The sequence below is a fragment of the Anarrhichthys ocellatus genome, unplaced genomic scaffold, assembly GCF_004355925.1.
Source record: "Anarrhichthys ocellatus isolate YVR2014 unplaced genomic scaffold, GSC_Weel_1.0 scaffold112, whole genome shotgun sequence".
In the NCBI taxonomy this organism is placed as follows: domain Eukaryota; kingdom Metazoa; phylum Chordata; class Actinopteri; order Perciformes; family Anarhichadidae; genus Anarrhichthys; species Anarrhichthys ocellatus.
Window position 1 is genome coordinate 826,740 of NW_022280142.1, and position 10,693 is coordinate 837,432.

Here is a 10,693-nt window from a genome sequence, read left to right on the forward strand (position 1 = left end):
GAGTAGTCTGGCTTTTAGCTGACAGTCAGTCATGTGACCCTCATCATATTTGTCCCAGTTGTCTCTCCCATACACACCCCAACGCCTGTCAAATATGCATATGACTCATATCAGACATCTTGGTGATTAATCTGAACACATCACAAAGGTACTTCACTAAAAGTTGACTCGTTGATGTGAATGTTAACAGGTTTTAAACATATTTACTAAAAATAGATAACGTGTGAACGCAGCATTAATGGAACACTTCAACATTTTAGGAAACATGTTTATTGACTTTCTACCACGATAACTACCATGAATGTTAAACATGAAGCTACAGACAGGATGTGGTTAGCCTAGCTTAGCATAAAGACTAACAGCAGTCTGGTGACTTTTTTTTATGCAGCGATTTATGGTGGAAATGTCTTTATGTATGTGAAGGACAACACAAACTTCATACGCCAGGTGACAAATCAAAATATTAGGCAGCAAGTCTCTCCGGGATTCTGAATTCCTTTCAAATATTTAATATCATCTCTGCTGAGTCAACACAAATCTAGGGCTTGATTTACTCTTCTGTCCTCTTGTTGTGAGGAAGTAACCTCTTTAAATGTGCATGTGGCTCCTATCCACATCCGTGATACATTCATTCATTTTGTGTTTCAGCAACGTTTCCGCTTCCGTTAGAAACTTTCTGCACATTCAAAACATTTCCCACATATCTGTATTCTGATAAGTCGAGAATAAAGTCGTAATGTTGTGACAATGTTGTAAAGAATAAAGGCTTAATATTTCAAGAAAAACTTCACTTGCCCCAACAATGATTTGATCGTATCTCATTCAGACCATCTGACGGACGTTGAACCCTGTCGGCTGTAAGATGCTCTTCATCGGAGGTGGAAAACTAACTGAAAACACTTCAGATCGTCCGACATAAATCTCACCATTATTGTCCACACAAATTATAACTGCACCACTTCCGATAAAGTGCAGCTCACAGCTTTTCAGCGGGAAGCATCCTGGAGTAAAGAGACGATGACAAACAGAGCAAAGCTTTCTGTAAGTAAAAGCCGACGCAGAGACAGCAACTTCATTTTCTAATTCTCAAATTATTATTATTATTATTATTATCCTAACGGGGGCCCATCACTACTCCGTCATCGTTGACAGACTATAATTCTTTCTTTTGGTTTCTCTTTAGACAGTAGTCTAGTCCTCACACACTTTCTATTGCTGAGATGTAGATCGGATATCAGATATGAACAGTCTTTCTGGGCTTTGATTTCTTCTTCAGTCCTTTCTTTTTAATCTTTTTGTTTGGATCCACCATCTCTCCTTTGAAGGAGGTGGAGCTCTTCTGCTGGTTTCCAGAGAACTTCTTTTTAGACTTGAAACCGCCGCCTCTCTCCTGACCCGAGCCCTTCATGGGGCCTTTGCCGGGGCCCTTCATGGGGCCCTTGCCGGTCCTCCCTTTGGTTTCGTTGCTGTCCGTTTTATTCTTCTGCCTCGACGCCCTCTTCACCCGGATGGGTCTGCCCTCCAGTTTGGTGCCTTCCAGTTCCAACGCCAGCTGCACCGAGTCGGCGCTCTGCAACAGGAAGTACCAAACCGGTACAACACCATTAAAGCTCACATAAAACCTGGTACAAAAAAAATAACCTCAAGAGAACACAAACCAAAAAAAGAAAAGCGCCGTTTGGGTCGTCGTACCTCAAACAGGATGTAACCGAATCCTTTCCCAAATCCAGAGTTCTGGTCTCGCACCAATCGTACAGCCTCCACTGTGCCACACTCCTCAAAGTGCCGCCGAAAAGCCAGTTCGTTTAACTCTAAACACACACACACACACACACACACACACACACACACACACACACACAGCAGGTCAACTTCGACACAAAATGCCGAACATCAACACTCGTCAAGATTAAAACAGCGGAGAGACTCACCGAACGAAAGATTCCCCACAAATACGGAGCGTTTGTTTTCGTACTGCAAGACAAGCACAATGTCACCAAATATGTTCCAAAAACTCATGTCAACAGATTTACAGATGAACTGCGATGTGGAGACTCACCGATGAGCCGTTCGTCACTCTGTCCACTCGGATGTGGAAGTCTTTCTCGACCTCCATGCCGTTCCTGTGAGCAGAGACAGACCGAGGGAGAGCTTGTTGTTGTTGGCTGAACGCACACGGCGACTCCATTTGTGGGAATGATTTAATGACTCACCTCTCCAGCGCTTTGGCGACTGTGGCCTCGTCCTCAAACACCACGTAGGCGTTTATGCTTTGCTTTTTTGGATGAGTTTTGCGTCTGTGAAGTAAAAAAGAAGAAGATGACAACCCCACACGAGAGTTTACCATGTGAGGAGGTTGTTTTGGTAGTTTATCAACTCTTAACTCTACAGAACGGATTCAGACAGAAACTTACTGAATAACTGCTACTTTGCGGGACATTAAGGGATCCTCTCTGACCTACAGGGAGCAAACAAAACAGATCATTAGGAGCTGAGGAGAAGTTACATAAATAAATAAAATTCAACTTTGGTGAACTTTGACATCTTGACCGGTGGCAAAGTGTCGTGATCTTTGAGATCTGAAATATGTCGTCTGAATAAACTGTGAATTTATGGTTCAATGACATTTAGCGAGGGAGCTAGCCCTGACAGCTTCTTCTTTCTCCCTCTTCAATAATCTTTCCTGAATGAAATGATGAACAACGTATCAGGGAGGAGTAAACAGCAGTGAAGCATAGAAGCAGAGAAAGAAGCTCTGTTGCGTGTTCCCGGCTGTTCAGCGCTATTTGCTGGCGTTGTTTGTGTGTTGTTGTGTTTTTACCACAGAGCGAAAGCGGATGGACTCGATGGTTCCTTTATCTTTGAAGAGGCTTTGCAGGGTCTGAAACACAAAGGGGGAAAAAAAACATCAGGTTCTTCTTCTCTACTACAGATTATTGATCAATCCAGGAATAAACAATTATAGAAAATCAGGTTGAAAGTTTAAAGCAGTGAAGCTGTGGAGGCAAAATGTTTATGTCTTCTGTTCTCCTTCGTCAAAACTCTGAGTTTGTTAATCGAATGTAGACTTTTAAATGTACACAATTAAACTCGACGCCTTTTCAACTGCGTTCACACAAAAACATTGTTATTACTGTCGGATGACGAGGTGTAGGTCCAAAAGTAAACCGTTTATTCTGTTGGATCCATATTTTTATTATCAGTTGCTGCATTTTGTCCCCGTCAGGTCACAGCGCACTATAAATGTATTTTAAAATGTAGCGTAACATACTGTAGGAGTCCAGCACTTCATCCTAAACGAAGTTGAAGTCTGATAAATGATGAAGTGTTGGTGAACTGGCTTTCTGTAACCGGCCCTTAGGTGTGTTAAAGTTCTGTTTTCATGGTCTCTATCAGGCCTGTCATCATAATTACGTTATTACCTAATCGTATGATATACGGACATGACCTCAGTTATTTTCATGTTAAAAACAAGCATTTCACTCCTCTGTTCTCTCTGTACCTTCCTGGTGCAGCTGATGGGCAGGTTGCCAACAAACACCGTCCTCTTCTCCTTTACCACCTCCTCCTCTTTACTGGCTTTCAGCCTCTGCCTCTTCATCACCCACTGCTCCGCACTGATCTCTCCCTCCGGCTCCGGCGCTTTCCTCTTCTTCTTTTTGGCGGGCGCCGCCTTCCCTCGCTCTTCCTCGTCGGCGTTCTGTAAACTGATCTCCCTAAAAAGCAATGGAGGAGAGAGGAAGAGGAATTAAAGAAATGAGGGGGACGAATGTTACGGAATCAAAGAGGGAAAACTAAAAGACAAGAAATTACGAGGATTTTGTGAAAGAATATTTAGAGAGCAAAAATAACAATATCGTTGGTGTTGTATACAAATGCAAAAAAGAAAAGAAAACAACAGAACAAGGAGGAAAGAAAGAAAGAAGAAGAGGACGACGACAGCTCTGTGGATTAACGAAGTGATGTCTGTTTCTAAACTCCTCACCTGTTGTCCAGCTTCTGGTCGGCTTCAGATTTCTCCTTAAGTTGCTTCTGATTAATCTTCTGACTGGGCTGACCTTTGACCTCTGGAGTTTCCTTCTGTTGCTCCTCTGCTTCTGTGCTCTTCTGAACAGGCTGCCATAAAAACAACCACACGGTACATGTTGAAGTACAAGTGTGGATTAGTACTACAGTAACCAGCTGTTTTAAGAAATGAATAAGTCTTTTTTGTGTCTGTTTGAGTTACCTTGGGTGCAGGCTGAAACAGAAGAGGACCAGCCGGTGCAGCGGTGCTGAATAAAGTCGACAGCGATCCGGAGGCGGCAGATTTCTTCTTGAACAAACTTCCTGACACCTGACCCACCTCGTAGTCAGCTGCCGGTTCCCCCGACACTGCCTCTTCACCGACGACAGAAACACTGAAATGAAGAAGGTGCAGCACACAGACAACGTCAGAATGCTGCTAAATTAAAGAGGGTGACACTAAATACTGAGGATCGGCTCCGAGAATACAGTATGTGAGTAAAGATATGAACTGTTCAGGAGTAAAATAGTGGATATTCGTCATCAGAGTACGGAATACGGGGTTGGAGTCTTACAATAACTAGATAGATCAGTTACATTTTTAGTGCACATGAAAAGGAAAGTGTACTGAAAACAATGTGTAACTATCTTAGTTTTACTTCCCATCACATACTGTTGCTGATTTTGCACACAAAACATATGAAAATGTACAAGTACAGCTGAAACTATAAATTGATTGACTGATCAGAAAATCAACTGCCAACTACTTTGATAATCGCTTAATCGTTTTTAATTTAAAGACATTTCATGGTTCCAGCTTCACGTGTCAATCATTGTAATGTATTAGTAATATATTGAGGTTTGATTTGTTAGTTGGACAAAACAAGTAACATTTTCAATGCAGGACTTCTACTTGTATTAGAGTATTCATATATAGTGTGATATTAGTAGTTGTACCTAAATAAAGGATCTGACACAGTGAATACTTCATTCCCCGCTGCCGAGGGTTGATACAAACAGTAAAATTAAGGATATTGAGCCATTTTGTCGTGTATTGTGTCTGCCGGACAGCTGCTTCACTTCATTGATTATAAATTAATCTGTGGTCAAAGACATGACGCAGGTCCCTTTCGTTCACGTTACTTTGGGAAATAAAAATGTGTAAACAAACCTCTTCTGGAGTTTCTTCTTCATGGTTTCTTCCAGCGTCACTCGGAAACTGATTTCTGGTTTCTTCTATTTATTGAAACAAGTAATTTATCGTGTTAAATGTAGCAATTAAACGAATTTCTACGATTTTAAACGCCAATAACACGAGAGTTATTACACACACGTTCACACGTTTTCCTTACCAGCACACGGCCCGTTCTACTGCAAATCACTTCCCATCGGGAACAAGGTCGCTGCCACACAAAGGTTCCTTTTTGTTTTTCATTAACGTCGATTTAATATCGCCGAACTAAGCACTACACATATAGAATCAGACAGGGTTAAGCTAGAGTACGTAAACGTACATATTTAATATCATACCTATTTACCATCAGTTTTATTTGTGAAGACATTTGTGTGCAGCTTCGAAATCTGTCACTTCCGGTTGGCCAGAGACGTCAATGTTTTGGGTTGTAACGTTGAACTGCTAGCTAGATAGAAGCTAACCTACATTAAAGCCTGCATTTTAAAACGTCGCAGGTTATCTTTATATCTCTCTATGTCAGTAATTATTTAACAAATGTTTTTCATCGTTTAAGGAGGGGAGGATTGTGGAATACGGTGAACGCTAGCTAACGACAAGTTCTGACGTTGATGATAGAAAACAAGGCTTCGATGGGAGTCGACCAGACGGAGCCGGAGGACTTGGTGAGCAGGCGGGTGTCCTGCGACGGGGAGCGGGCCACGGTGCGATATGTGGGCCCGGTGCCACCGACAGAAGGTTGGTTAAAACCTCTCACACTCACTCTATCCCCAGTGTTTAGGTCACTGTTCTTGCAGCTAGTCGTAGCAGTGGTGGGATGTAACTTAACGTTACTCAAGTGTTTAACGTTACTACCCTCAAGTACAGTTTTAAAGTACTTGTGTGCTACTTTATACTTCTACTCCACTAACGTTACATCTCAGAGAGAAATGCCCTTTTTTGAATCCATTACATTTATTTGACAGCTTTATTTACTTCAGATTCAGATTGTTAATATAAGATATAATCATTATTATGATGAAATTATGATGTATGACTAGAGGTTTAGATAAAATATGGTTGATTCCTTGGTGAAATTCACCCAGCAGTTTATAAAGTAATGTAAATAAGCTCCACCTTTACCAGCTGCAACATTAAAGTGATGAACACATTATCGAATCAATAATTATAACCCAATAATATCATTAATATTATTCAGAAATTGGCCAATTTTTGCAAAGAGACCTTTTAGTTATTGTACTTTAGGTATATCTTTAAGTATAGTATACTATACTTAAATATATAGCGAGACAACGAATACTTAGGACAACGCACAAAGGGAACTCCAGAAGAGAAAAGAAGGCTGCATGACATCTGCAGCTTTGTAGTCGGACAGATGTTTGACCAGCGTCCTCATGCTTTGCCTCACCAAACAAAGCCCAGAGCGTCTCAAACAGTCAGGTTTGGGATCAAATGCCTCGTCAGATGTTTGCTTGTGTTTAGACGACATTCAACGTTGGAGAACTTCTTCATGGAATTGAAAAACTTACTGAAAAACTCCCACATGCCCACCATCGGTACTCCACCTCCCACACGTGTTGATGCACTAGCATTGATCAAGTGTTTTGTTTCGTGTGTTCAGGGCTGTGGCTCGGCGTTGAGTGGGATAACCCAGAGAGAGGCAAACACGACGGCAGCCACGAGGGAGTCCAGTACTTCACCTGCAGGTAAGTTGCTACCGTCACTTTAATGCCTCGTGGAGCTGGAAAGTTAGTATCCGCTCACATGAGTACATATGCACATTTCTGAAAGCGAAGCTTATTTTCTATGTTTGTTAGACTAAATAAGATGTTTGATGACAAGTGAAGAACATGTTTTTGTTACATTCAACAAATAGAATAAGAATCCACAGTTATACAGTCTTTTAATTTGATTATTTGATCTGATCTGAAATGAGTAAAGGTCCCTGATGGTTTTCTTTACATCCTCTCAGACACCCTAAAGGAGGCTCCTTTGTCCGTCCAGCGAAGGTGCGCTTAGGCGTGGACTACCTGACCGCTGTGCGACAGACGTATCGGATCGACACAGAGGAGGTGATGATTAAGGAGATCTCCGTGTTGGGCAAAATCAAGGACCGCGGGTACGATGCTCATCAGACAATTTTTGTTGATCTGTTTAAATTTCTTTTGAGTATTAATTTACACAGAGGCAGTGCCTTGCTCAAAGGCAGCCGTAGACGTAGCAGGCAAAGAGAAAGGAAGAGCATGAATTAAAAACAAATTCTTAACAAGTGAAAAGGGCTAGAGGCATTAGAATATCAGCTGATCACACTATGGACTGACAAACCACAGTTTAAACCTCTTTAGTCTAACACAGTAGACTGCTGAGGGCCCAAAGAAAAACACACTTAATATTTAGAGCCCAGTTGCACCGATGTGGTTCAATAATGATCGAGGGTCACTGACGCTTTTCTGGACTGGAAAACAAATTCAAAATCCAAGTTCCAATTATAGTTAGAGTAGCCTTTATTGAAGGAAAGTAGAAACGGTAGTGTGTGACATCAGTAGACCTATTGTAGTACAGGTGATTCCATCTGGATAGTATTTGTTGTTGTCTGTCTTACTGGAGAGGAGGAGGTAACATGATTAAATAGTTCAGGGCTCAAGGACCTGTTTCATGTTTATTGATCCTTTTTTGTTGTTGTTGTTGTTGTCTCGACAGTTATGAGAGTCTTCCATCAGCGCTGCTCAGCCGCTGTGAAGTGAACGGACCCGGGGCTGACGGAGAAATCAGGAAAACAACTCCAAGTATCTTTTTACACAGCAGGCCTCATGTGGCTTCACAAAAAATGACTCTCTGATGTAAAGTGACAGTGCTGTTAACGTCGTACACCAAACTGACGATATAATTAAGATAGTGCTCAGTGTTTGTCGCCAAAATACAGACACTGATCTCCTTAAGGACAAAAATGTTCCCATTGGAACCCATTAAAAGCACGTTTCTTTTACAACATAAAATCATGCATTTCATTATATCAGACATTTAATCTGGAGCCCTGACTTCAAATTCCCAAGACCAAATACACGCTATCTTCCTGGTTTCCACTAGGGGCAATGCTGCTGGATTATGGAGCACTGCAGTGTGTCATGCAAAGCATCAAAACCAATGTTGTTGCTAATCATTGATATACAGACTGTGAAAAGAAAACATTCCCCTAGCATTAAGTATACAGAAAATAAGTACTGTACTACGTCGGCGGTGTGAATATCAGCTCAGTGAGTCCTTAACGGCAGTGATCAGACGTGCAGTGGTTGGACATGAGCAGGTCTCTGCTGTCCTGCTGGGAGGACGTGTCGGCCATCACTCAGCAGCTGGACGAACTGGAAAGACTACAGCTGATGTAAACATTCCTCTGACTCTGTGTGTTGGATGTGATTTTCATTCTGTCTTTTAACTGAGCGCTTCCTCTTGTTTTATTGGTTTTTTTTTAGCAACAATAGACTGCGTCTGCCCTCTGACGTCTCGGCTCACTGCCAGGCTTTCTGCAGCCTCAGAGTCCTCGTCCTCAACGGCTGTGACCTCACCTGGCCACAGGTACACCTGTCCGTACATAACGGGGCACGTAGCGCGCACGTAGCGCGCAGGCAGGCGTAGCGCAGGCATATTTGTAAAGAAATCATTTATTTTGGAATTCATGTATCTTCCTATATTCCACCACAGTATACAATAAAAAAGTATAAATACTTATTTCATATCATCGATACATTTTGTTTGTGTGTGTGTGTTTTACTCATGGATTTATCTCTCCCTGCTGGTCTCTGGTCAGATCCTGGAGTGCGCCCCCATGTGGCCACAGCTGGAGGATCTTTCCGTACAAGAGAACAACGTCACCGAGCTGCAGAGGTAACGCTGTCGCTTCCTGCTTCCTGTTTCCTGTTTCCTAATTCATCCGACGTTGGTAACTCTGACGTGTTTGATGTTTTAAAGGCCTGAAGGAGTGCTGCGCTCCCTGAAGAGCCTCGATGTGTCCTATAATCAGTTAGTGCAGCACAGCGTGCTCACTTTAGCAGCTCTGCCCAGGTACAGTTCACACACAGACACACTGTCACACACACAAGCATTCAAAAGGTTGGAATCAGCTGTTGGATTGATGTTTCTTCTTCTTTCCTTCAATAGAGGCTATTCTAACACAGATAAAAAAAAAAAACCAGTATAATTCAGACACCAGATGTATTCTTTACATTTGAAATAGTTTTGGCCCCAAAAGAATAAGAATTAAATCAAACTTTCATTCAGTCAATGTCTCAAACATGGCTGATGATCTTCCAGCTTGTTATTTGGCTGCATTACTGTGAGACACTAGACACTGAAACAGAAACATCTTATTTAAATCTGCACACATGTTGATGCTGAGCTTCCAGTTTCTTTGACCAGTGACTGGTGATATTTCTTCTCTTCTTATTCAACTGTTGCTCAGAGGGATATTTGTCTCTTTCTTTCCTTTCAGTCTGGTTTTGTTCTCCATGTACAAAACAAACCCTTCATATAAAATACCATCTATTTGTAAAGATGACTTTCTACAAACTAAAAGCATGAAAGACCATTCAGAAATATAGAGACGTCCTCTCAGACATCTGACTGTAACGAATCAGACTCGTGTGGCAGGAGACTAATAACTTTTCAACTGTTAGTATTTATCGAATTTAAAGAATTTTCATGTCGTTTTTTTGGCAAAAGCTTCTGAAATAAAATGGAAAAATGTTGTTTGATTGCAGACTGGAGCAGCTGAACTTGTCCAGGACGGGACTGTCTGACATTCGATTTGACGATGCTGCTCCTGGTAAAAAAAAATTGTAATAACTCGCATTAATAATTACTCTTAACCTCCTACTGCTTCACAGTCACATCCTCAGTTAACCATGTGATGCACTTTCTTTGAAGAATGCTGTTTAAATACAGTTTAATATTATTATTATCATGATTAATAGTATTATCTACACTGTATGTCTTTTATAGCATTATGTCAAAGAAGAGGTTTTGATAAAATAATGATGATTATTGATTACTTATGTTGAATCTTTCCTCTGTAGGATCTCAAACAGCCATGTTCTCCACGCTGATGAAGCTCAACCTGGACGGCAACAACATCTCTGAGGTCAGTGTGTCGACAGTGAACAGAAACTCTGTTCAGCGTCTGTTGGTCAATAGTTTCACTTGAGTTACTCTGATTCATGGAAAACAGCAACGCTGCTCTGAAGTTGAACTCTCTCTCTCTCTCTCTCTCTCTCTCTCTCTCTCTCTCTCTCTCTCAGTGGTGTGTGGTGGATGAACTTGGGAAGCTTCCCAGTTTGGCTCACTTTTCGTGTCGTGGTAACCAGCTGGTGAGCAGTGATGGAAACCCCAAAACAGCTAATCAGCTGCTCATCGCCAAACTGGGACAACTGGTCTTCCTCAACAACTGTGAGGTGAATGTGTGTGTGTGTGTGTGTGTGTGTGTGTGTGTGTGTGTGTGTGTGT

At 41.7% G+C, this 10,693-nt stretch overlaps 2 protein-coding genes across 2 annotated transcripts in view; one reads left to right on the top strand and one right to left on the bottom strand.

The window, feature by feature from the left end:
• Positions 1 to 258: 258 nt before the first annotated feature.
• Positions 259 to 5,406, bottom strand: rbm34 (RNA binding motif protein 34). Its single transcript, XM_031876657.1, has 12 exons — positions 5,358 to 5,406; positions 5,177 to 5,241; positions 4,229 to 4,400; positions 3,986 to 4,116; positions 3,503 to 3,716; positions 2,822 to 2,881; positions 2,415 to 2,458; positions 2,214 to 2,297; positions 2,060 to 2,123; positions 1,932 to 1,974; positions 1,693 to 1,811; positions 259 to 1,570 (listed from the first exon to the last, which is right to left on the bottom strand). Exons 2-12 carry the CDS (start codon positions 5,197 to 5,199, stop codon positions 1,235 to 1,237), a joined length of 1,290 nt encoding a protein of 429 aa, XP_031732517.1. The 5' UTR covers positions 5,200 to 5,241; positions 5,358 to 5,406; the 3' UTR covers positions 259 to 1,234.
• A 194-nt stretch (positions 5,407 to 5,600) lies between these two features.
• tbce (tubulin folding cofactor E) overlaps positions 5,601 to 10,693 on the top strand; it is a 6,941-nt gene continuing 1,848 nt past the window's right edge. Inside the window, exons 1-11 of the mRNA XM_031876592.1 lie at positions 5,601 to 5,935; positions 6,819 to 6,903; positions 7,170 to 7,316; positions 7,898 to 7,983; positions 8,477 to 8,576; positions 8,668 to 8,770; positions 9,003 to 9,079; positions 9,164 to 9,256; positions 9,952 to 10,016; positions 10,267 to 10,331; positions 10,489 to 10,641. Coding sequence (XP_031732452.1) covers positions 5,809 to 5,935; positions 6,819 to 6,903; positions 7,170 to 7,316; positions 7,898 to 7,983; positions 8,477 to 8,576; positions 8,668 to 8,770; positions 9,003 to 9,079; positions 9,164 to 9,256; positions 9,952 to 10,016; positions 10,267 to 10,331; positions 10,489 to 10,641 — 1,101 coding nt within the window. The 5' untranslated portion in view covers positions 5,601 to 5,808. The remainder of the gene's footprint in view (positions 5,936 to 6,818; positions 6,904 to 7,169; positions 7,317 to 7,897; positions 7,984 to 8,476; positions 8,577 to 8,667; positions 8,771 to 9,002; positions 9,080 to 9,163; positions 9,257 to 9,951; positions 10,017 to 10,266; positions 10,332 to 10,488; positions 10,642 to 10,693) is intronic.

Bases quoted from the DNA above. Each gene is read 5' to 3' on its own strand.
- rbm34 (XM_031876657.1), bottom strand. From the start codon at position 5,199: ATGAAGAAGAAACTCCAGAAGAG. The intron at 3,717-3,985 runs GTGAGGAGTTTA...ATTGCTTTTTAG, and splicing joins GACCAGAAGCTGGACAACAG to GGAGATCAGTTTACAGAACG. The intron at 2,882-3,502 runs GTACAGAGAGAA...TTTGTGTTTCAG, and splicing joins CCATCAGCTGCACCAGGAAG to ACCCTGCAAAGCCTCTTCAA.